Source organism: Serinus canaria, chromosome 25 (genome assembly GCF_022539315.1).
Source record: "Serinus canaria isolate serCan28SL12 chromosome 25, serCan2020, whole genome shotgun sequence".
NCBI lineage: Eukaryota > Metazoa > Chordata > Aves > Passeriformes > Fringillidae > Serinus > Serinus canaria.
Genome location: NC_066338.1, coordinates 3,388,821 through 3,415,333, shown reverse-complemented (window position 1 = coordinate 3,415,333; position 26,513 = coordinate 3,388,821). Strand labels below are relative to the sequence as shown.

The following is a 26,513-nucleotide window of genomic DNA, read 5'->3' as shown; positions in this document are numbered from 1 at the left end:
ATCTATTTATACTAAAAGAAGAGAGGATTTCATCAGAAGGCTAGCAAAAGAATGATCACAAAAGCTGGTGATTCTCAGAGAGTCTGAGCCAGCTGACTGTGATTGGCCATTAATTAGAAACAACCAGCATGGACCAATCAAAGATGCTCCTGCTGCATTCCACAGCAGCAGATAATTATTGCTTTTCTTTTCCTCTGAGGCTTCTCAGCTTCTCAGGAGAAAAATCCTGGCCAAGGGATATTTTAGAAAATGTCATGGTGACACCAAAGCTCCACCTCCCTTGTCCCATACAAAATCCTGGGCCCTGCTCTGTTCCTGGTTCTTTGTGCCTGCACCCCTTGGGTGTGTTGGCCCATAAACCACCACTGAACTCCAAGCAAGGAGCCCCTCCTTCCTCGTTTTCCACGCACCTGGAACCACCATCTGGTGCTCACTGGGCCATCCCTCCCTTTCCTGGAGGAGCTGCTCCTTGGAGGGCAGTGCCTGGGGCTGGGGCTGGGGATGGGCACTGGGACTGGAGGAGCTGCTCCTTGGAGGGCAGTGCCTGGGGCTGGGGCTGGGGATGGGCACTGGGACTGGAGGAGCTGCTCCTTGGAGGGCAGTGCCTGGGGCTGGGGATGGGGATGGGCACTGGGACTGGAGGAGCTGCTCCTTGGAGGGCAGTGCCTGGGGCTGGGGATGGGCACTGGGGACTCCTTTGGGCTGGGGAGGCTGAACTTCCTTCCCAGGGGCTTCTCTGGGGCAGAGCTTGGATTTGGCCTGGAAAGAGAGGGAAGATCTCAGGAAGTTTTTGTTCCTGCCCAGAGCCAAGGCCTTTCCTGTTCCTCATTCTGGGGGGCACCAGAATGGGGAGAGACACAGCTGGGACAGGGGACCCTGACCTGAGCCCAGGGGATTCCCAGACCATGTGGAAGAAGAATCAGTCTGGAAAGAGGGGGAAGAAGCAGAAAGGGGAGGATGCTGGCAGTGATGGCATTTGTGTCCCCAGGTCACCATTCCCTGGGGTGGAGCCCTGCTCACCTGGGGATGGATGAACACCCACCTGCCCGTGGGAAGCAGGGAATGAATTCCTGGGTTTGCTGCCTTGCACAGCTTTTCCTTCCCCACTGACCTGTCTGTGTCTGAGCCCAGGAGTTTGGTCTCTCACTCTCTGGATTCTCCCCCATCAGGTGCTCCAGAGAGACACGGAGAGGTGGAGCTGTGCACTCCATTAAAATCAGGCACAGAAAGGGGCAGATGGGTTTTACACCCTTCCCTGCTGTTTGCATTTCCTGCAAGCTTGCTGTGTGTTGCTGGCAGTATTTTTGTACTTTTTTAGGTGATTTACTCAACACCTCACAGGACACACACACAGCAGCAGGAGGATTATATGACATACCCTGGGAAATACCAAGGCTTTAATTGATTAGTTACTGTTTGAGTCTAAAAGTGGGCACTGCAAACTTTAATTTTTCACTTTCAAGTGCTCACAGCATATCCTTCCAGATCTTTGCACAATATTTGTTAGCTACATACAGTAACAAATCTCACTTACATCACTGCTCAACAGCTCAACATAAAGAACCCAAACTACTGCCCTATCCCTAAGACTACACAAAAAGAATAAAACAAATATGGTTTGCTTCCCACTTTGGCTGAATTTGGGATTTTTGAGTTTTCATTACATTTTAAGATGTACTTGTAGTTTTCTTGTTGTGGCCCGGCTCTGAAGTCGAGTTTGTCATTGTTGTGAAACCAAGATTAATCAAGGATTAATACAGAAATAGATTTCTAATCTATCCTTACACTTCTGCTGGTCCCTAGGTGATTTCTGTCTGTGTTCAAATATTTAAAGCAACACCATATAATTTCACACTTTACATTTCAGAGAAACAATTTAATGGCATCTTAACATTGTTTTTACTGTCTTATAACGTGCATATTTTACTCCTTGTGAAGCTGAAATCTTTTTAAATACAAGTAATTCTACTGAAATTTTAGAAGTTTCAAAACCATTTTAACATCCTGAAAACAAAACAGTCTAAAAAGACAGGTCCAACAGCCATTAAAATGCAGGAAAAAGCAAGAGGACTTCAGGTAAAAGCAAATACATTTAACAGCTACATTTCTTCACTAAGTATTTATGTGCTAAGAAAAACAGAGTAAATTTAAAAGAACAGAAGTTCTTTAAAGCCAGAATTTCTAATGCCAGCTTTGAAACAACCTTCCATGCAGTTCTATTTATTTCAAAATGTAAAATTGGCTGATTTGTGTCCCAACATTCTGAAGCACCAGGGAGGAAAGGTGGGAAGGGGTTGCAGTTCTAGATCTGTAAAGTTTATCAATGTAAAGGAATGTTGAACACACTGAGTAGGACAGGAAAATGCAACTGAGAGAAAAACAACCCTGCAAGCAAAGCCAGGGCACTGGGTGTCTCTGCATTTTAAGCAAAGAACTTCACAACATCTTTGATTTTCCTTTTCCTGTCGGTTTTGGAGAGCGCGGTCCAGCCGGCCTCGCGCATTCTCCTGGCGGTTTTGAGCTTCAGGGCAGAGCCTGGAGACTTCTCACTGGATGGAGCTGGGGTCTAGGAAGGAAAAGAAATAAAAAAATAAAATAAATCCATTGGTTTCTGTAAACCATCTGAGGAACTGTTTGGTTTAATCTTAGGGAAGGCTCACGTACCTTTTTTGGTGCTGCGGAATGGAATTGTGAAGCTTGGGGGTAATCTTTGTACAGATTTTTAAACATTTCTTCTTCTGAGACTATGCTCTAATAAATGAAAAAGTTACTTAGTCACATTATATTAAAAAAGACTTTTTCTCCCTAAGGATATTAAACTATTAAAAAAAAAAGTTAAGATGTCTTTATGAGGCAAGACAATCCAATAAAAATAATCTTAATTATGTACATCCAAAGAACCAATAAATTAAAAATATGCACATAAATATTGGCTTGAGTGTGGAAGCCCAAACTCTTTATTTTCATTCCTAGACCCACAAAGGAGTGCTCAGCACATGATTTGTCCCCTGACTTACCAGGAGGTCGGCGTGCTCAGAGCTGTCTGACTGACTGTCCAGCTGCAGAAGCACTCTCTGCTTTTTCCTGCTGCTCTGCTCTGAGGGCAGGTTTCTGCTTCTTCCACTCTGCATTTTATCTGCTGGAGGAGTCTTTATAACGTAGGTCTGGCAAAGAAAATGTATTTTTAGATTCTATTTTATGGTGTAAGCGTGGAATCTAAACCAAAACTCCTGAGCCAGTTCACAGTCTGAGTGTCCAAGAAGACACCTGAGAGAAATGGCTGAACTATTATTCATCCATCCAAACATGAAACCAAGACCCAAACAAACTGGGGTGGGGTGGAAATATCATTTTTTATCTTCTTTTTGTTGCCAAATGAGGAGAATGAAGCTATGGAAGAGCTGAGTTTTGTGGCACATTGTATTTAAGTTCTTCATTCTTATCAGCAGAAATTCAGGTTATTTTGAACACCTGCACTAAATGGCAACAAAGAAAACTGCAGGAAAAAGCTTTCAGAGAAAGTTTGATGGCTGAATCAAGATTGGTGGTAATTAAAATAGTCTTTTTATAGAAGTTCAACTGAGAAGCATTGCAAAGGTCCAGTGCAATCCTTTTTTAGACAGAAAGCATCAAAATGGTGCTGGATTCACTGCTCCAATGTGAAAAGCACAAGTGAACTCCTGACAGGCAAGAAATCTTTGATAGTTTGATCATTTTTACAGCTAGAAAAGCTTTTTTCTCTTCCATAGACAAAAAGTGCCTTTACAAATGGACACTTCTAAGACTAAGTAAAACAATTTTAGAGACATAAAGCAAGAAAAATGACACAGTGGGAGCCCTTCCAGAAACTGCTGTCTAATATCTCCATGGAATGGTTTGATCCTTTAAAATCCCTTCTTATCCCAAGGAAAAAAAATCAGAGATGTAAGAAATACAGGCAGAAAAATGCAACAAGAAAAAAATCACTGTTAGGAGTTACCAAACTTCAATGTTGGACTGTCCAAGGGGCTTCCTGGAGAGGAGACATTTTTTATTTTCAATTTTTTTGACTTCCATAGGAATATAATTTGGAGACTTCCTATTTTTAACATGAATAGATTCACTCTAGAGCTATAACCAAGGTTTAGGAGTCAGGAACAGAAGTTTGTATTTCCTATAATTTAAAAAGTTTTAAATCCAAAGCATTTTAATGTCTTTTGTGGAATGCAAATAAATGATGATGGCACTTCAACTGATTCTACCCAAATTCCAAACCAATTCAAAAGTTAAATTTACCTTGTGTTTCTTTTCACTTTCAGGAATCACACTGTGAGAGTGCTCTTTTATAAGATTCTCCTACAAAAGAGTTATTTGACAGGAAGGAAAGATTTATTTGAATTCAGTCTGGAATCACAGAGTGTTACAAAGTTCACACAAAAACATGACCAGATTTTGTACAACCTCATTCAAAAAACACTGGAAAAAAAAAAACTACAGTTTAGGGAACTTTTTTGTTTTAGCTAGTTAAAATTAACTAAAATAAAGGAGAGTTTTGTATTGTTTGTTTATTTATATTTAATCTATAATCAGAGACTGTTACAAAGTTGACACAAAAACATGACCAGATTTTGTACAAGCCCAGCATTCAAAAATCACTGCTTTTCTATCCAGTTTCATTTCTTATCCAGCTTCTCCCACAGCACAAGCCCAGGCCACAGCTCTGCTCAGTGAATAAAACAACTCCACCTTCTCTTCAGTTGCTGCTTTCAGTTGTTCCTTAAGGGAGGACAGCTCACTTTTCAAACAGGACAGCTCATTTTCCTAGAGACCATTAAAGAAAGGACAGGGTTAACTGTGCACAGCCCAAAGGAAAACAGTCCCAAATGAGACCCTAATTAACAGGGATACTCATTAGACACACGAGATAATTCTGTTTGCTTTCCAAGTCTACACTTTGCTGTAGCTTGTTTAGAAAAGACTGAGGTACCAAAGGAACAGGAGCTTGATCAGAAGTGTTCAAGGGAATTTTTTTCTCCTTAAAACCCTTGGAAAAGCAGGGGTGAGAGGGCACAATCCAAATATTTAAAACAAAAGTTTCCTGCTCCAAGTGGGAAGTCAGAACAGGACACAGGAGCAGGCACAAACACACTGCTGCTCCAGTTTATTTGGAGAAACATTTGGAGTTTTCAGTGCCCAGAATTAGATCTGGTGGGTGGGACTGCTGCTGGTAAAATTAAAACCAGGCTGGAAAAGCTCCCAGGGCACAGCAGGACAAAGAAACTCTAAGCAAACTGAAAAAAGACTTTTAGAAGCCACCAAGTGACTGAAGATCACATCTTTTGTCTCTCTGTGCTGTCAGGAGGGAGGGATTGGGAAAAAAAGTGTTTTAAAGGTTTATTTCAATTCTCATTGCCCATTTTAAATTCTATTATTAATAATTTTTTGATACTGTTGAAGTTTGAACCTGCTTTACCCTCAAAGTGTTTTTCTCCTAATCCTTATCTCAACTCAGTCCTTGAATTTTTCTTTCCCCTCCTCTGCTCAACTACAGCAGAGAAAAACGAGTGATTTTTTTTTGTGTGTGTGTGTGTGCCTGGCACTTAGCCAGTATAAAACCTCTACACAAGGCCCTTGACTGAGTTATTTACCACTGGAAAATCTTCCTTACCAGTGCTCTTTCTGATGAGAACTGCTTCTGCTGTTTCATTTTATAGACTTTCAACTCTGCATCTTTTTCTTCAACCACTTTATCATATTCATTCTGTGTTGAAAAAAACCAAACCAACAACAAACTCAAACCATGGGACTCAATGTTACAATTCTAGAGCTACCCAGACTTAAAACATCATTTTTTTTTTTCAAACCAGGTTCTTAAAATTCAGAAAGAAAAATTTCATTGGTGCTTCTGCAGAAAGTGTAAAACAGAAAATGCTCAGTATTTTATTTTATTTTATAAAATTTTATTTTATTTAATAAAATTTTTATAATAAAATTTTATTTTATTTTATTTTATTCAAGGTTGTAAGCACCTTGCAAATCTCTCACCTTGTGCTTTTCCATCAGTGCCATCATCTCAGCTATCTTGTGCTGACATCTGAGATCAGTTTCTCTCTGGATCATTGCAGTTTCATCATAAAGCAACCTCATCTTTTCTACCTGTCAGTAATAAACTGCATTTCATCCATCAACAGGACAAGATCTATTTTAAATATTGAAAAAATATTTAAAATATTTAAATATTTAAAATTTTCTTCCTCCCCCTGGGGGGGCAAAGCATGCAGTCCCATTTTTGCTTTTAAGATCCCTTTCAAATCCCTCATCTTTTCTGCAGATGATTCCAATTTTTAATGGAGTTTTTCTTTTCAAAAGCAAATTCAAATTCTTCATCTTAAGCACCTGAGGTACTAAAGCTTTGCTCACAGGCAACCACAACAAATTCCACTGCTGGCTGAAATGTAAGAGCAAGGACTCTGGCCCATAAAGCTTCACAAAAACGTTTTAAATTAAAAAAAATTAAATTGCAGTAAAAAGTAACACCTCTCACCTCTTCGCGAAGTTTATTTTCATTTACTTTTCTTGTTTCTATGTCTTTCTGATAGATGTCAACTGCTTCCTTATGCTGCTGGTTCATATTTTCCATCTCTAACTGCAATTTATTCACCTTTGGAGAATGCAGAACTGCTGCTGTTATTTGTTTAGGGATTACTGTGTTAAGGATTTGTTCTTACCTCTTATTTTTGAGCAGAAACACCCTGTTACTTTTCAGGTATATGATTAAAATGTTTCCTATTTAAAAGTTCAGCTTATTTTTTTAATAAAGAGTTGAATTTTGGCCTGAAGTGAGTTAGAAAATACTCCAAGAAACAATGGGGAGCACTGCCCTGAGCAGTCACCCAAAATGCTGTGAATGCCTTGGAAAAAAACCAAAACCAGATGGAGATTTTCTTCCCTCTCTGGTAAATCTGTCTAAGATTTTCACAGGTTTTATGGTACATTTTCCTCCCAGCTGTGCATTTGATTTCATTTTTTTCCTTTTATCATATGAATATCCTCCAAAAAATCCACTTTTCTTCAAGTGCAGTGCCCAAAGCTGGACACAATATTCCCATCAGAGGGATTGCCACAGCAGAAGACATTTAAAGAGCAGCCTAAAAAGATTAATATATATGTATATATCTGTGTCTTTGAAATGCTTTTCTGTTACAATGAGGTTGCTGAACCCAGTCCACTGCCAACAAAAGAATTAAAAAAGAAAGGAACAGATTAGAAACACAATTAATTGCAATGTGAAGTCCAGCTCTTAAATGTCCAACAGTCAGAGCCCAATGATTAAAAGTGGAAGCATCTTCTAAAAACTATGAGCTCATTCCTGCAGGATCTGTATCCCAGTTCAGAGGGTGTTGGCATTAAAAACACTCACCTCATCTTCTGGGATGTTATTTAAACCTACCTTCCCTTCATAAGAAATGCTTTTCTTGCTTTCTGCAGCAATTTTCTTTTTCAGCACTTTATTCTGTTGAAATAAAACAGAACAGGCTCTGTTCCTTCATAAATGAAGAGAATCATGTCATGGTTTAAGTGCATCAAGAATGTCAGAATCTCAGAATCTTCAAAACTTCAAAGATTTCATCAGGCAAATGATTCCCCATTGTGCAGCTCAGCTTCCAGAACAATTCTTCAAACAAATCAATCATCTAATCTAATCTAATCTAATCTAATCTAATCTAATCTAATCTAATCTAATCTAATCTAATCTAATCTAATCTGATCTAATCCAATCTAATCTATTCTAAACTAATCTAATCCAATCCAATCTATTCTTATCCAATCTAATCTAATCTAATCTAATCTAATCTAATCTAATCTAATCCAATCTAATCCAATCTAATCCAATCTAATCTAATCTAATCTAATCCAATCTAATCTAATCCAATCCAATCTAATCTAATCCAATCCAATCTAATCTAATCTGTTGTGATCTAATCTAATCTAATCTTATCCAATCTAATCCAATCCAATCTAATCCAATCTAATCTACTCCAATCCAATCTAATCTAATCCTATCTAATCTAATCTAATCTAATCTAATCTAATCTAATCTAATCCAATCTAATCCAATCTAATCTAATCTAATCCAATCCAATCTAATCCAATCTAATCTAATCTGATCCAATCCAATCTAATCTAATCTGATCCAATTCAATCTAATCTAATCTAATCTAATCTAATCTAATCTAATCTAATCTAATCTAATCTAATCTAATCCAATCTAATCTAATCTGATCCAATCCAATCTAATCTAATCTAATCTAATCTAATCTAATCTAATCTAATCTAATCTACTCCAATCCAATATAATCTAATCCTATCTAATCTAATCTAATCTAATCTAATCCAATCTAATCCAATCTAATCCAATCCAATCTAATCCAATCTAATCTAATCTAATCCAATCCAGTCTAATCTAATCTAATCTAATCTAATCCAATCTAATCCAATCCAATCTAATCTAATCTAATCCAATCTAGTCTAATCCAATCCAATCTAATCTAATCCAATCAATCTAATGTAATCTAATTTAATCCAATCTAATCTAATCCAATCTAATCCAATCCAATTAAATCTAATCCAATCTACTCTAACCCAATATTTTAATCTAATCTAATCCAATCCAATCTAATCCAATTTAATCCAATCTAATCTAATCTGATCCAATCTAATCTAATCTAATCTAATCTAATCTAATCTAATCTAATCTAATCTAATCTAATCTAATCTAATCCAATCCAATCCAGTCTAATCTAATCCAATCCAATCTAATCTAATCTAAATCTAATCCAATCTAATCTAATCTAATCTAATCTAATCTAATCTAATCCAATCCAATCTAATCTGATCCAATCCAATCCAATCTAATCTACTCCAATCTAATCCAATCCAATCTAATCCAATGCAATCCAATCTAATCTGATCCAATCCAATCCAATCTAATCTAATCCAATCCAATCTAATCTGATCCAATCCAATCCAATCTAATCTAATCCAATCCAATCTAATCTGATCCAATCCAATCCAATCTAATCTAATCCAATCCAATCTAATCTGATCCAATCCAATCCAATCCAATCTAATCTAATCCAATCCAATCTAATCTGATCCAATCCAATCCAATCTAATCTAATCCAATCCAATCTAATCTGATCCAATCCAATCCAATCTAAATCTAATCCAATCTAATCTAATCTAATCTAATCCAATCCAATCTAATCTGATCCAATCCAATCCAATCCAATCCAATTCAATCCAATCCAATCTAATCCAATCCAATCCAATCCAATCTAATCTAATCTTCTAACTAATTTCTGTGATAATTACTATTTCTTCATGGCCTTAAAGGCTCCTTCTGAGCAACAGCAGGGAATAACAAATGAGGTGCAGAATGGGAATTAAAACTAAGATGCTGCTGACAGAAGGTGTGAAGATGTCATGACAAGTTATTTATTTTTACAGTGAAGTTACTGGAATTTGTGCTAGTTATTTATTTTTACAGTGAAGTTATTTATTTTTACAGTGAATACAAGTTATTTATACAAGTTATTTATTTTTACAGTGAAGTTACTGGAATTTGTGCTAGTGCAGAATTCTTTTCTGCTAGCAGTAACTGAGATATTTATTGCAATTATATAAATAATGCAGTGCACCAAATGAAAAGGAGTAGAAGTTTTTTAAAGATGTTATTTTTGTAATTGCTTTTTTTCAAATTAAGCCTCATTTAACAAATCAAGTGATTCCAAAGATGACTCCCTAATTTGCTCAGGGTTAGGATAAGAAAGGGAAAATTTTTAAATTACATAGGTGTATCTAAAGATGCCACAGCAGATTCAAACCTGCTGAAATCCAACCCAAAATCTAAAGTGTTTATGTATTTGTGAAATAAAAATCTCCACACACCTCCTGCTGCAACTCTTCAATGCATTTGGTTTTATTTTCCACCTGTTTCTTTAAATTATTCATCTGAAAGAGACATTTCAAACATGAATTAGGAAGTTTTAAAAGTGACTCTCTGTGTTAGCAATCCCTGTAAATGTTCTCAAACCTGCACCAGTCTGGGTTATTCCAATGGGACTGAAACACAAGGGGACACGTTAGAATAATCAGAGTTTTTACAAGATGTTAACTAATAGCAGTGAACCAGTTCCTTAGTGGTTATAGAGTTAAAAAAGAAGAAAAAAACCCCAGGATCCTCACAATTTAAAAAATACACTTGTATGAATTTCCCTACATCCATGAAAAAATGAATTTTCCCAATCATTTTCTAGAATCTTCAATTGCTTTTCCTTCCTTGCCATTTCATTTACAGTACTCTCCACCTGAAATTACAATTGTAAATCTCTGACTTTTACAATGAAATTTTGAAATCCATTCTAATGCTAAAAACCCCAGGTTGCTCTGAAAAACTAGAAAGAAAGTAAAAATGTTTGAATGTATTTAAGCTAAAACTCAAAGTATATATAAGAAGCTAATCCAGAGCCCATCCATCACTGAGTGGGTATTTGAAAAACCAGAAAAGCAGATTCTCTGTTTGCCTGAAAACAAACCAATCTTTAATATTAATATTAATATTAATATTAAACTTCCCAGCAAAGAGTAAACATCCCAGTGGCTGTGCCTGTCTTTAGAAATCCCAGGGCTCAGCATGTGCACAGAAGAAACCTCTGGCAGAGATCACATCCCCCAGGCAGAGCTTTGCAGAAAAAAAACCCCAACAAAGATTTGACATTTAATGCTGTCCTACAGGTTATTATTAACACATTTTCATGACACCACATACATTTTCTTCTCTTTCATCCAGTGTGCTTTTCATCTCTTCACCTGTCTTTGCCATTTTCTCCTTCAAAGACTCCAGCTCATTTCTAAGTGCCAAATTAACAAGCATTAGTAAATATTTACTTATTGCCTTTAACTTATTTTTCAGTACTTCTAATAAACCCAGATTTTATTTTCTAAAAAGAGCTGCTAATGTTGATGGGAACTTCATCATCTGCTCAATGAAAATGTTCTTAAAATGAAACAACATGCCAGTAAGTCAATATGTGAACTGTCTATATTTTTAAATAGGAAAAGATGTTCCAGCTAAATTAAGGAAAATCCTAACCTGGAATATTGGAATGCAGCTGTGAAAGATGGGAGTTGCCTGTCTTGCCTTGTCACATTTAATCCATAACCTTCAACTTCCATTTGAATTCCCTTCCCACCTGAGATGTCTAATGCAAAACAAGGCAGCTCCCACTACATAACACAAACTGATGGCAAACATTGCTCCTGTAGCAGTAGGTGTTTCTAATCTGAGAATATTTCTATTTGGCCAACAGCAATCCTGAATAATCTAGAAAAACATTACTCAAAAAGATCCCAGAAAGCAGCATTTGAACACAACTCACTCTTTGAGTCTAATTCCTTGAACAATAGCAGATATTAATATTTGGGTTTACTTGCCTTAGCTGGCTGTTTGCCTCTTCTAGATTTTCAACTAACTGCTTTGTATTTTCTTCTTTCTTCTTACTATCCTAAAGAAAGACCCACGAGTCAGCAAAGAAATAAAATTCAAAGGGACTCATTAAAGAATCCAGAGACATCCAAAGCACACTGACCTGCCTTGTTCACAAGTGTAAATACACTTCCTTCCCAATTCTAACACAAAAACCAGCTCAGGCACTCTACAGAACCAAATCATGTTGAAGCTCATCATCTAATTAGTAAAACTGATTTTTAACTCAATTTTAAATTGGAGTATTGTCCTTTCAAAAATCCTGGAAGTTTACAACTTGCCTCTTTCTGTTCTTGTAGCTTCTGGAGTTCTGCAGCCACAGCATTTTTCTCTTGTGCTGTTTGTTCTTTCTCCAGGGAGAGCTTAGTGAGATACACTGTCAGCTGTTCATTCTTTAACCTAATTTAAAACAAAGGGCCAAGAGGAATAAGAAGATGCATTTTGAAACCTCCTTTTAAATGAAATATACCCATTATCAAGAGTTATTCCATGCTGGAAAAAGTCCAGGCCTTTATCTACAAATACAAGCTTTGCAGCAGAGCCACAGTGATATAAAAAGGTGACAGAAGAAGGAAAGAAAATCAGAGTTTTATAGAAATATAATAGTTAGTAAAGGTGATGTAGTTCAAAGCAAGATTATCAAAGAATTCAGCAACTTTCTCTTCTTGTAAAATAAGTCAAAGAGAGATGGAACAACTACACATGCCATGGAATACATACAAACAGAGCAAGTGTAATTTAGAAATATAAGTATATAATTAATGGCATTAAAACTTCCATTAGAAAACAGTCATGGTTCATTTCACTGTGTATTAAAGCTACTTCTAAATTACACCAGAACTAATGAAATATTTTATTTTCAAACTGGTCATACGCCTCTTGTTCCAGGTCTGTTTTCAGAGTCACAAGCTGCTTTAAATAATCTTGCTCCTTCTCAGCTGTTCTTGTCAGCTGGGCTTTCACATCATGGAATTCTTTCTGCAAAATGAAGAGTTTTGAGGATTTACACAGTTTACCTGTGTAAACTGCAACTCCTGGAGGTTACCAGGCATGAACTAAGAGCTGGAGGCTTTCAGAAGAACCAAACAACATCCATGCCATGGATTCTCCAGATTGTGACTTTCCAATCTCTGGTGGGACCTGGAAGTGGGGTGAGATCCTGACCTGTGACACCAGGGCTGGTCATGTTCCCTGCTGTGAGTTCAATGCCCATGTCTGCAAATTTAGGCTGGGACACTGCTGGGGGTGCAGTTTCTGATCTACAAACTGTACACAAGCCATGACTGGACCTTCACTATGTCTAAAAACAACTTACTACTGCTCTGCTTCAGACCTCTCTCATGTGGAGAGCATTTTCATTTCTCTCCTAATTCTTCTCTCTCTGCAAATTTTCTACAGCAGCCTCAAAATTCTTCTTCAGTAAAAGTCCTTCAATTTGCCCATTTTTAGAAAATTAATTTAGAACTCAGTTCAGGACACTCAATGCACACAAGCAAACAGAGTAAAATGCACACCTGATTTCACACCACATTAACTTCAGCTGATATGGATCCTTGTTAGACTTGTAAATATAAATTATAATGAAAATAAACCTCTGTTAGGAGTGTATTTCATGTAGCTTAGACTTCTGTGGCAGAAAATGTCACAGCACAGGAAGGTTCACAGAGGCCAGAGCTAACTGTAAGGAAGGAAAAATGGGAAAACTTTCTATCCAGAGGGAGTGGCACTTGAATGGGCATGAACAAAGAAAGAAATAACCAAAAACCTTGAGAAGGAAACCAAAAGCACAGGAGACAAGAAAAACCAAAAGAAAAGGAGACAAGAGAAACCAAAAGCACAGGAGACAAGAGAAACCAAAAGCAAAGGAGACAAGAGAAACCAAAACCACAGGAGACAAGAGAAACCAAAAGCACAGGAGACAAGAGAAACCAAAAGCACAGGAAACAAGAGAAACCAAAAGCACAGGAAACAAGAAAAACCAAATCTAAAAGAGACAAGAGAAACCAAAAGCAAAGGAGACAAGAGAAACCAAAAGCAAAGGAGACAAGAAAAACAGAGGCAATAAAGAAGTTCTTTAAAGCAAACACTGAAATTGTGGGAGAAAGTTGAGTAGAAATGTTCAGGTAGATTAGATGGTGTTTATTTATGGCATTTAAGGTACTTCCAAAGTAAGAGGAATTTCATATGAAGAGCAAATGCCATGAGATGAATAAAATGAATATTTACCAGAGTTTCTGACAGCTCTTCAAGTTGCACTTCTTTATCACATTTTACTTTAGTCATCTCTTCTACAGCACATGGAATGTAAAATTAATAGAACAGAAATCATTTTTCATATTTAGCAGGCAATATAAAACATTTACCCAGTTCTCAAAACTTGTTGGATTAAGTTAAGAAACTGAAAAGCTAATTTATGACTTCATCTAAATGCAGACTTGAAAAAATGATTCAGACATTAAAAAAATCTCTATCTGAAGAGAAACTAAATATTTATCTTAAATAAAATGTAGAACCTATTATGTTTTCCACAATTACAGTTTCAAATCAACTGTTGGAGCTCTGCACAGGTGCTGTAAAATCATTTCTCCAGCTACTCCATTTCCAGAACATTTTTATTACTGCCTAGCTCATGTTCTGCCTTTCTACAAGCCTTACCCAGTTCAGCAGATTTCTTCTGGAGCTCCAAGGTAAGCAGCTTTAAATCATCTTCAAATTTCTTGAATCTAAGGAAATGGTAATTTAAAAATCCCAAATGTAGAGTACAAAGCACTGCACTTGAAACTTCAAGGACAAGAACACAAAGTCTTGCCACAAGCACTTTAAGAACATTTACCTTGCAACAAGCAGATGATAAATCTGCCTGCAACACACATCAAATTTCACTTTTACAACCTCAGAAAACAGCAGACATAAAAGTAAACAAATATATACTTATAGAAATCTGTATTTCTTAAAGACAGAGATGGAGGGGGCAAAAATTTACTTTTTATAGACCAGCATCAACTATCACAAACAAAAAAATTACATTAAATTCTCTGTATTTAGACCACTCTGTCAAAAAACCTCCACATTTCAGCTTTGTTTCCAACTGTTCTTGATTCTGTCATAGACTGCAACCTGTAAGATCACTCTTGGAATTTAAACTCTTTCATTTACCTATTTTGCTCTTCTTGCAGCAAGCTTTTCAAATTGGCAACAGAAGTCTCAAACTCCTCTGTCAGGGCTGCAAGCAAAGCCTTCATTTTTTTACATTCTTCCTCCTGCTCCTCCTTTTCCCCAGTAACCTGAATTAATGTTTTCATTGTAGTCTGGAATTCAGTCTCTAAGTTCTTCTGAGTAACCTTCAAAACATGAAATCTTTTCTAACCATGTTTTGTAACAAACAGCTACAGCTGTTTCATATCTAAAGCATCCATAATTATTGATGCAAACACTCATCCAGGCTATTTACACTGTAAAACTGTGAGCAAGGTGTACCTCTGCCTTTTGCAATGAAATTTTAGCCTCTTCCAGCTCTGCCCTCAAATGTTCATTACTGACCTGGGACTCCTTTAACATTTCTTCATTATGTACTAAACAAAAAAAAAAAAAGATGGTTTGATTTTTAAAAATAGGATATTGACTAAAAAATGCTGCTAAAATGGAAAAATTACATACATTTAGAGAATTTAACAAAGACCAATGGTACTGACATCATATACTATAAATTAATATATAAAATTTGAATATAAATAGCTTAAAACATATTGAAAATCAAGTTTCCTCAGTGACATCTGCCTGTAAATTTGCAATACTGAAGCAATGTATTTTCCCCTTGCAATTTTCAAAAGCTCTCCCTGCTTGACTCACCCTGAAATCCACCCTCCCACCTGAGCAGCTCCTGCTCCAAACAAAAATAAAGCCTTCAAGGCCCCAAAATTCTGCTGCCAACCAGCACCAGAATGAAGCCATCATGACCCTGTTTCCTATGCTTCTATAAGCAATTATATACAAGAAATATACAATTAGAAACAATTTGAATTCTATAAACAATAACATTTGTACTAGCAGGCAGAACTCTTACATTTTGCTTCCATTAAATCAGCAATCTTATTTTGTGCTGTCTGCAGCTGAGCCTTGATGTCTTTTATTACATCATCTTTTTCATCTCTCTGTATGGTAAGAGCTGAAATCTGGCAAAATGCAACAAATATCATCATCAAGTCTGGAAAAGGGACAGATATTTATTCTTATTTGTACCCCAGGTATGATAAGCACATATTTTGCTGTCATTCAAGTAGATAAATAATATTTGGCTAGATATAATCTTAGCCAAATATTGATCCAGTCACATTAAACAAAGAAGTTCTCCAATTCAAAATCAAACCATTAATTCCAGTAGACTAAAAGTATTGAAACATCACTAAACTTAGCAGAATTTGACTTAAATGCAGCTTCAGATGTTATTTTGACTTTTTTACTAATACCCAGAAACACTTCTTGGCTCTTGCACTGCCCCTTTAGTCACAAATAAAACTCTACACATTAGATGGTAAAACGGAGCTAACCTGCTTTTCCTTTTGACTGACTTCCAGTTTGCATTCTTTTTCAAACTTGTCCACTTTTTCTGCTTCTTCTTTTACTTTTGAGATACAGTAACATCCACAGTTAACATTCTAGCTGAAATACACTCCAAGTTCAATACAACTTCAGTTTAAGATTGCTTGGCATTGTACAGCTGTACCATTTGTTCCCCAAGAGTAATTGTTGAGGCAATGATTGATTTTATAATCAAAATATCTTTTTGTGCCAGCTTTCCACAGAGTTAGTCCATTGCTCCATGTTTGTTACAAGAAACTAACAGAAAAGAGCAAGTGAAAATGAAACAGGAACACAGCAGGCTGCACATACAGAGAGAGCATTTAGCTGAATTTCCTGGAGCTTTACATTAGTGCATTATCATTTAAATAAACAAACATGAAATAAGGATTGATCTCTAGACTGCACTTCACAAAACTTGGACTTCCGGGGACTGTTTGAAAAATAAAGTTCCAAATTTAAAGTTCCACTAATGTTCCAGTGAACAACAGAAGGGGCCAGGCAGTGAGCAAAGGCAGCAGGAATAAAAGAAGGGTCCCAGTGTCTCAGTGTGAGCTGCTCACCATTCCAGCATTTCCCATCTGTCTGCCCTGACAGGTGTAATAAAGTATGAAGGTGTAATGAAGTAGGTGTAATAAAGTATGAAGTACAAAATTGAACACAATAAACAGAATTCTCACATTTGAAACTCATTTCCAATCTGTCGTTCTCTGCTTGCACACGAAGCTCTTCAAATGCCACTGTCATTCTCTAAAAACAAAATTTAATATTGGAAGTTCAATATTGGAAATTCTGAAACTTCTCCAGAGGCTGCTGCCCACCTCAGCCACTCTGAGAAACCAGCAGGGAGGTGGAAGAGAGCCCAGAAAGAAGGCAGAGGTTGTGGCAGTCAGGCAGCACTCAGCACACACCCCACAGATCACAGGATCTACATCCCTCATGCTTTCCCCACTGAATGTGCCTTGTAGAACACCAAAATCATTCTTGAAAAGGGATTGAAAACCCAACTTCCTGCATCACACATGACCTGATACCCACACATGATGGGTACAAAGAGTTTCTCAACAGAAACATGGAGCTCAGCTCACCTAGCTCACTTTCCTTCCATCACTTACTTCAATGTTGCTCTGAAGTTCCTCATACAATTGTATTGTTTCTTCTTTTTCCTGTTCATCTATCAAAGCAAGAACATGTGAGGAAGTTTTTCTTTTGAACAAGAATGCCAGCTATCTAAGTGATTATACTTAATCAGCATAATGAATTAAAAAAGGAATTATCAGCTCCATTCTGATTAAATAAGTCATTATGAAACATGGTGCCAAAGTTATAAAATCTAAGGAATTGTGTATTTCATTGAAACATTAAACTCAGCTTTTAAATTTCCTTCCCAATGTATTTTTTCCTGCGAAAAGTGTAATCCTGGGTCAGTGTGTGTAACCAGATTAATTATTATATTATTCATGCTGTTGAATAATATTGTATCAAAACTGTTAGTATTTGATAAAGTGTAATCCAGGGTTCAGCACCAAATTTCCTCCTATCAGTAGATACCTCTAACCACAGAACTGTCATTATAAAATTGCAACAACACTCCATGTCCATATTTTCCTTCTTTCATTTCACTTTTGTAATTTATACTATTTTTCCCTAAGAAAACAATTTAAAAGAGAACAGTAAAAGAAACAGCTATCAAAAAAGAACAGTACATCTATACACAAGTGTTTCTAGAAATAAGGCTAAAAAGAAACAGACACTTCTTAAATATCCACAATCAAGTTAGTAAAATTTTAATGATTTTAATAACAATCCTAAATTGCATATAAAGGAAAACTCCCAATCAAGAACATATTTTAAAACCTCAAGAATTTAAACTTCATTAAGGTTTTTTTCCAGCTTGTTCAGTTCCATGAGGAGAATTCTAGTTACTCATTAGACCTTGGGGTTAAAACCTTCACTTCCAGTTTTGGGAGCCACTTAAAAATCACATCTCACTCTAAGAGCCACATCCAGTCAATCTCAACTGGAGAATTTACCTCAACAGCACAAGAATGTGTGAATTTAGAGCAAGTTAGAAGGACATTTACTCTGATAAATAAAAATTAAAAAAGCATTTACATCTGCTGGTCTTCTCTGTGAAGTGAGTGCAGGTTTCCTTGAGCAGGTCACACAGATGCCTCGAAGCAGCAGCTCTAAAGGAGGGAAAAATATCCTGTTTTCAGGGGAGTGCACAGTACTTTGTGTACCTAAGGATTAACAATGTAAATGACCTTCAAAATTTAACAGCTACATAAACCTGCCCACATGAAAACTGATTATTTGCACCACAAAAATACAGACTTGGTTCTACTACTCACTCTTTCAAGAGATCTTTGTTTTCACATATCTCATCTTCCAGTTTCAAATGGAGTTTTTCATTTTCAAACTGATTTCACAGGGAACAAATGCAAAAAGACACTGTTACTGAAAAATATATCAGAAATGCACTTGGACTTCTCAAATCCCTCATGAAAAAGTAATCTTGGGCATCAGGAGACAGATGTCTGTTTTATCTGGTTTTATATGCTGAGTCATCTTTTGCATGAAAGATGTGATAATTAATGAACAATCATTTACCAGCAAATGAGACACTTACAGGTATATTCTTCATACACACACTCACACAGCACAGGTACCTGCAACTTCTCAAAATACTCATTTTCTCAAGGCACAAACCAAACTGCAACAGCCTTTAAGATTTAACTGTATCAATAATACTGTCATACTGAATCAGGCAGCACTGAACTTCATCTATTCAATGTGTACTATACAATACTGGCCTGCAGTTCCTGAATGGTTTTATTCTGTGCTTCAATAATCTTTTTATTCTCTTGCAGTTGTCTTTCTTTCTGGTTTAGTTCTGATTCCACAGTCAGTTTCCACTGCTTGATCTTCTCAGCCTCTTTGTAGAGTTTTGAGAACAATTCATTCATTGTTTCTGGATTCTATTAAAATGGGTTCCACAATTTAATCTCAAACACTAACTAATTAATACTGTTGTAGATAATGTATTTATCTCTTAGGAACATCACAAGAGTAATAAATATCCCAAACTCCCTTCAGACATCACCAGACAGATGGGCTTAAAGACATGGATAGCTGCAGCCAACCAAAAATCAATGACAGTTTTGCCAGAATTATCAGTGAAGCCAAAATTCCTTCTAGCAGGTTCTTCACACCATTTCTGTCCTCTCCTTCTGACAGACACTGCTGAGTTCAATCAAAAGCAGCTTCAGAGACTTTGCCCAAGAGTTCCTGTGAGATTGCCACGAGCACACACAGAATCACAGAGTAATGAGGTTGGAAGAGACCTCTGAGATCATCAAGTCCAACCTGTGCCCTAACACCTCTCAGCTAGACTGTAGCACCAAGTTCCACGTTCAGCCTTTTTCTAAACACATCCAGAGATGGTGATTCTCCCACCATCCCTGGGAAGAGCATTCCAGTGCTTTGTTATTCTTTTGGTGAAAAATTTCCTCCTAATATCCAACCTCTGCCTTCCCTGATGTAGCTGGAGACTGTGTCCTCTTGTTCTGCCAGTGCTGCCCTGTGGAAGAGACCAACCCCACCTGTCTGCAACCTCCCTCCAGGAAGGTGTAGAGAGCAGTAAGGTCACCTCTGAGCCTCCTCTTCTCCAGGCTAAACACCCCCAGCTCCCTCAAATGTTCCTCACAGGGCTTGTGTTCCTTGTTGCCCTCCTCTGGATGTGCTCAAGCATCTCAATGTCCTTCCCAAACTGAGGGGCCCAGAACTGGACACAGCACTCAAGGTGCAGCCTCACCAGTGCCAAGCACAGGGAAGAAAGCTCTCCCTGCTCCTGCTGGCCATGCTATTCCTGATACAGGCCAGGATGCCATTGGCCTTCTTGGCCACCAGGGCACACTGCTGGCTCATATTTAACTGGCTGTCAGCCAGCACCCCCAGCTCCCTCTCTGCCTGAACACTGTCCAGCCACACTGTACCCAGCTTGGATAATGTTGTAGGGGATTTCTGTGGCCAAAATGTAGAACTTGGCACTTGGACTTATTAAATTTCATGCTGTTGGACTCTGCCTATCCACCCAACTGATCTAAGTCTCTCTGCAGAGCCCTCCTTCCTTCCAATAGACAACACAAGCTCCCAGCCTAGTGAAAATTTACTAAGGACTCGATGCCCTCATCCATGTCATCTATAAAAATATTAAATAAACTGGTCCCAGAGCCCTGAGGGACACCCCTGGTGCCTGGCTGCCAGCTGGAGGCAGCCCTGCTCACCAGCACTCTCTGGGCCTGGCCATGCAGGCAGTTCTGAACCCAGCACAGAGTGCTCCTGTCCCAGCCCTGGTCACAGAAGGTTGGTCAGACATGACCTACCCTTCATAACCCCCTGCTGGCTGGCTCTGACACCCTGGCCATCCTGTGAGTGCTGTGATAGCACTCAGTATGAACTGCTCCATTCTCTTACCTGGCACTAAGGTCAGCCTAACTAGCCTGTAAATTCCAGGATCCTCCTTCCTACCTTTTTTGTAAACAGCTGGCCAGTGTCCAACCATCTGGAACCTCAGCAGTGAGCCACAGCTCCTGATAAATGATGGAGAGCAGCTTGGCAAGCTCATCTGCCAGCTCCCTCATCATCCTAGCATGGATCCCATCTGGTCCCATGGATTTATAAAAATCCAAGTGTCCCAGCAGTTCTCTGCTCACACACAGAGCAGGAAGGAAAACCACCACCCTTGTGCCCTTAGAAAACTTTGAAAGTGTCCTACAAGCCAGTGGTGGAGCCAGTGAGAGCCCAAAGAGCTCTTTGGTTCACTTACAACACCCCCAACACCATCCTTGATTTGGCTCCATCACAGGATTGTTACAGTCCTGATGGTTCTTGAATTAAAAAAGTCTAAAAAGTGGTCAGGGATATGAAAATCAGCAGGGAGAGTGCAGGAAATGTGTTTTATTTTGTGGTAGCAAACAGTGTTTTGTAGCTGCAAAGTACAGAAGCTATTGCAAAAAACAAAGAGCTTTACTGAGTGGTACTAAAGCAGAGATCTGCTGGGAAAGACACTGTGAAAAGAACCCAGAGGAAAGCACTAAATTAATTGTTTTACAGATAAAACAAAGCCAGAAAGGCAATTGGGATAATCTGCTTCAGTTTTCCAAAGAATACTCTGACTTCAACCTTTCTGCCCCTCAGCAGAATATTCAGAACCAGCTCCACAAGGATACTTAAGTGTTTAAATCTTACTCTAATTCAAGCTCATAGACTTCACAGGCACTTAAAACAAAGAAAAAACAACAACAACTTTGCAATCACCTTAACTTTTAAAGATTTGTCTCCAGGCATGTTCACTAAATCACAAATATCTCCTCTAAGTGATTCAGCTTTAAACAGGAGACAGAAACCATGATTCCCTTTTGACCACTTCCTTTAGCCCTGAAATATCTACTAAATAATGTTTTAGGGACTGTTTGGGAACAAATTCAAAAGACCCCAAGGAATTAGATTTGCAGAGTTGATACTTAGCTGACCTCTTCATCTACTTCAGAGCAAAGTTTCACTTGCTGTGAAATTGTATCTGAAACATGAAGAGATTTTGGTCAATATATTTCTAAAGAAAGTAAAAGTGAAACTGTATTTAAAGTTACAGATATGAAACTGTGAGACTACTCATGAAAGTGAAAACTTGACAATGTATAAAAATCTAAAGAAGGTGCAAGGCAAATATTTCAATCGTACCTGAATCAGGGATTTCACCACGGTTTGACACATCAAAGGGCAGCTTAAATTCATCATCTGAGCATTTGTTAAAACCCTGCACAAATTTAAAAATTAGTTTCTTATAAGAAAAATTATAAAATCCAGGAAAAAAATAAATCCCCACAGATGATGTGAAAATAGAATTTTTCATTAATAAAACAGCTGCCTACAAATTTCAAAGTATTGGTAATGGCTTTGGAACCCACTTCTTACTTCACATTGGTTTATAAAACTGTTGGTGTCCTGCAGTTTGCTTTACAGACTGTGGCCAAAGGGGAGCTTTCAATGCAGGGAACTCAGCAGCTCCTTCCTCTCTGGGCACTGGTGCATGGTAAATGACTCAAGGAGTCAAATTATTTTTTTGAAGACCAGTAGTTGATATTTTGTTCTTCCTTTACTTCCAAGGGCAGTTCTAAACCATATCTGATTATGTTTCAGCATGAAAATACCCTTTTCCAAGGTTTTTAAGTCCCAGAGGTTCATCCTGTAAACAGCTAACTCATTTGCTGTCAGAATATCCCATTTGAATCTCAACATATTTCATAAGGAGATATGAAATATCTCATCACCTCTCTACATTATGAATATTTCATTTTTCGACATGAAAAATAACTTGTTGAATTCCCATAACTCAGTGTGGGGACAGAACATTTCCACTGAACACCTGATCTGGTGAGACCAAGAAATCAACGCCGGTGTGAGCATCTGAGTGGGGAATCCATAAAATCAGAGGGTTTTGGGAAAGCTGCAAAAGACAGGCCTCAGAGACAGCAGAACTGTGATTAGAGCTAAGCAATAGCCATGAGATAGGTCAGCAGAAAAATTACTTAAAAAGCAGAAAAGCAAGGACAAATAGAACAATGGTCTGTGTATTAACGCTTGTCTAGGATAACTCCCTAAGCTGCAGAAAAGTTTATCTAGCAAGATATTAGGAAGTTTGAAGCTTAATAATGGAGCTCTGTGCATTGTGTTTTAAGGCTTACAAGCAGGCATTGTATTCGAAATTAGCAAGCATTGTTTTACCAAAGGTACGTGTGCTTATAGGGGTTGGATGGAACCACTGTCAATATGCTTGTGCTTTGTGTGATTGGTCAAAAAAGTTATAAAGTAAGTTGTAACATTAAGTTCTTGGTCTGCTGCTTGGGATGGGAGCTGATGGCATCTTCCTAATTGTCAAAACCATGTAATGAGACTGATGCAGGAAAACACAACAGCTCAAGGCGCGTTCCTCAGCAGTCCCGTCCCGTTCGTGATTTGTACAGAGATCCCAGGCTCGCTCTCGGTGCTGAATTACCCACACCAAACGCAGACTTACAACACAGAGCAGATGCTCGAGAAGATGATTCCCTTCATTTTTGACAGAAAACAACAACAAAAACCTTTAAAGTTCAAAACCACTCTAGGCATACGCACAGAAATGAGTCCAGCACAGGACTTTGCCCTTTGCAGGACTAGGGGTGTGTGTGTGTGTGTGTGTGCTCCAGCTCGGGGCTCTGCCGGAGCAAGGGGCAGGTGTGTGTGTGCTCCAGCTCGGGGCTCTGCCGGGGCAAGGGGCAGGTGTGTGTGTGCTCCAGCTCGGGGCTCTGCCGGGGCAAGGGGCAGGTGTGTGTGTGCTCCAGCTCGGGGCTCTGCCGGGGCAAGGGGCAGGTGTGTGTGTGCTCCAGCTCGGGGCTCTGCCGGGGCAAGGGGCAGGTGTGTGTGTGCTCCAGCTCGGGGCTCTGCCGGGGCACTCCCTGAGCCCAGCACTATCCCCGTGTCGCTTTCCTCCCGCTCCCCCTCAGCCGCGGCCTCCAGGCCAGCACAGCCTGAGGGGGCGGCCGGGGGAGGAGGTAGCTGTGGGCCGCCCTCAGCGCCCCGCGGCCGAGCGCTCACCTGGGATCTGCCCGCAGACACCTGCCCAGCGCTCAGGCGCGGCGGCATGAACAATTTAAAGCGGTTTTCCTTCTCCATGGCTCCGAAAACAGGGGCGGTCGGGGCGGCCCAAGCCCTCGTCGGCCGCTGAGGGAGGGCGCGAAGGGCGGGAAGGTGCAGCGGCCCCTCAGCGCTGGGGCGGGGGCGCCACCTAGCGGAGCTCGCGGGGCACGGCCCGGCCGGACGGAGCGGTGGCCGCGGGGCCAGCGGGACCCTCAGCGGGGACATCAGCGGGGACATCAGCGGGGCCATCGGCGGGGTTTGCTCGTCGCCCATGGACGCCAAAGAGGTCTCGGGGCAGCCCGGAGGGCCGGGAAGGTTGGGGATGTCGCCGTGGTCGCCGGCCATGGTGGGGGCACAGCGGGGCTTGAAGGCGGGAAAGCTCTGAGGGGAAGGGGGGGGGGGTCCCGGCTGTACAGGGAATAACTGGGGGAGCCCTGTCCTCCTGTGTGACAAATGCGTGTTTTAGCATTGGCTTTTGGCAAATATTGAAATGAATATTGTATGTGTGATGTCAGAAAGTTACGCTGTGTTAATTTTCTTAAGTAGTGTGTTAAATATAATTTTAGGTTATAACATAATGTTAAAATAGAAACTATGCTATGTAATATAATTCTCTTAAAGAGAGGGCTCGCACCAGATAGCAGCCACAGGCACCTCAGTCTTTCAGAGAAAGAGAATTTATTGCTCTCTTATCAGAAGAAATGAACTTCTTCCTGCTTCACTCAGTCATAAAGACGCCATTAGGATTAAGAGGAAGAAGCTGACACTGTCCAGACAGAATCCTGCTTTTGAATGGAATTTATGCACCATGTATGAGATGTATCAATATGGAACAGGTGATTGTTTTTAAGGGTTAATCCTCTATTAACAGGTGTCCTTTTTTGGGCTTATGTTGCCCAGAAAAAGGTACCTGGACTGTCTGTAACTCTTTGTTTTTATTGTCTCATAGTGTCCTAAATCCTAGTTGTCCAAATTATTATTGCTCTAATTATATTGCTATTTTTATAACCATTTTATTATCATTAAACGCTTAAAATTTTAAAAACAAGTGACTGGCATTTTTCACATCCTGTGACCTCCCCCCCATGTTGTAAATGGCTCCCCAGAAATGTTGGTGCACGGGATGTTGAGACTGTGTGAAAAACACCAATTACTTGTTTTTAAAATTTTTAAAGTTTAATAAGATTTGCAAATCTGGCAAACTGATGTCACACACATCCCTGAATTTGGCCATTTAAAATACACACATGTGTCAGGTGTCACCTTTTTCTCAGCAGTGTGGGCTACACACAGGTGAAAGAGGACGGGATACCATGGCACACTGGCAATCAGCTTTTGCAGCCTTGGCCATTCCTCAAACCATCAAAACTGATAAAACCAGACAATTTCTACAGCTCTGGGGTGTATCACACCAAACCAGCACCCCTCATTTACAAGCAATAGTGGAAAGAGCACATGGTGCCTGAAAAGGGGTACTTAATAAAGAAGAGGGAGGTATGTGGTGAGACCCCACAGAGCAGAATAGCTAAAGCTCCAAACACATTAAATCATTAACAGTATTAGGAAAGTCCAGAACCCAGTTATGCTAAATCACTCCTTATTAATGCAATCATGGGATGTTCAGCTGCCCAAACCCAAGGTAATGGTACAAGATCTCCTTCCCAATACATGGGGGGGTCCCTGGGATCTCATTACCTGGGGGTGGGGACATGCCTGTGTTCCAGCAGACAGTGGGACACAGTGGGTACCTGCCAGCCTGCACTGCCTCCTGCTTGGGATCACAGCAGGATGCAGTGATCCCAAGCAGGATCCACAGGCAGCACCCTCCTGATCAACCCTCAGCAGACTCAGAGCCGTGTGATCAGTGATTGATGACAGCCTCATGGAAATCTGGGACTGCAGTTCACATAATCTGTTTACAAATTATCTCCCTGTTTACAAACTGTTTTCCTTGTCTACAGATTGTTTCCTAGGTTTTGAGTTGTTTTTTTTTTCTTCTTTAATACGGGTTGGATGATTCTTGTTCTTACAGACTGTTTTATTTTCTTCAAGGGTTAAATGGTTTGTTGTTTTTACAAATAAGTAGTAATCTGCAACCTGTAAGCCTAATGCCTGTGGCATGTTTACCTGAGCTCTCCCCTAGCAGGTTGTGGACATAAATGTTGCAGCTATAATGCAAATCAAAATTATAGAAAAGAAAGGATGAGCTGTTGGTGTCACGTTGCCAGCCCTGGGCTCAGTGACAAGGGCTTTGGCCAATTAGATCTCTCATAAGCCTGCAGGCATTTCAGTGGCCCAGGACCTGAAGGGCTGTGGAGTTCAAACCAATGAGAGCATCCAGACTGGGCCTTTCAAATGCTCCATATAAAGAAGGAGTGGAAAATAAAACTCTCTCTTGCCACACGAACATCAGGGTGAGTGGTCTCTGTCTCCTGTGCCATTCACCCCCCCTCACATGGGACCTAACACAGTGGCAGATCCAGCTCTGGATCACCTCCATGCAGATGAATCCTGGTGTGTGATCCATGCTGGAATCTCATGGATCTTCTCATTCTGCAGAAACAGGCAGAGAAACCAATTGCTTGACCACGGGTACAGAGCAGAACCTGTGTGGGATTCCAGAAGGAATATAGGGCAGGATTCCAGACCAGGGCTGGATTCCAGGATCAGGCAAAAATCTAAAGTGTATCTGGGCTGGATGGAGCAGCATTGGACTGGGATTCCAGAA

General features: G+C 39.4%; 1 protein-coding gene across 1 annotated transcript; it reads right to left on the bottom strand.

The window, feature by feature from the left end:
- Positions 1-1,847: 1,847 nt before the first annotated feature.
- On the bottom strand, positions 1,848-24,108 carry SYCP1 (synaptonemal complex protein 1). Its single transcript, XM_050984315.1, is given in 29 exon segments — positions 1,848-2,566; positions 2,665-2,751; positions 3,018-3,164; positions 4,276-4,335; positions 4,726-4,800; positions 5,648-5,740; positions 6,025-6,135; positions 6,524-6,640; positions 7,430-7,492; positions 9,931-9,993; positions 10,811-10,892; positions 11,476-11,546; positions 11,809-11,926; positions 12,402-12,505; positions 12,861-12,964; positions 13,750-13,815; positions 14,183-14,250; positions 14,684-14,868; positions 15,005-15,099; positions 15,591-15,699; positions 16,075-16,148; positions 16,786-16,855; positions 17,221-17,279; positions 18,221-18,294; positions 18,460-18,527; positions 18,922-19,086; positions 21,643-21,689; positions 21,851-21,934; positions 23,722-24,108. Coding segments are annotated over 29 exon segments (2,940 nt in total). The 5' UTR covers positions 24,059-24,108; the 3' UTR covers positions 1,848-2,422.
- Positions 24,109-26,513: the final 2,405 nt, after the last annotated feature.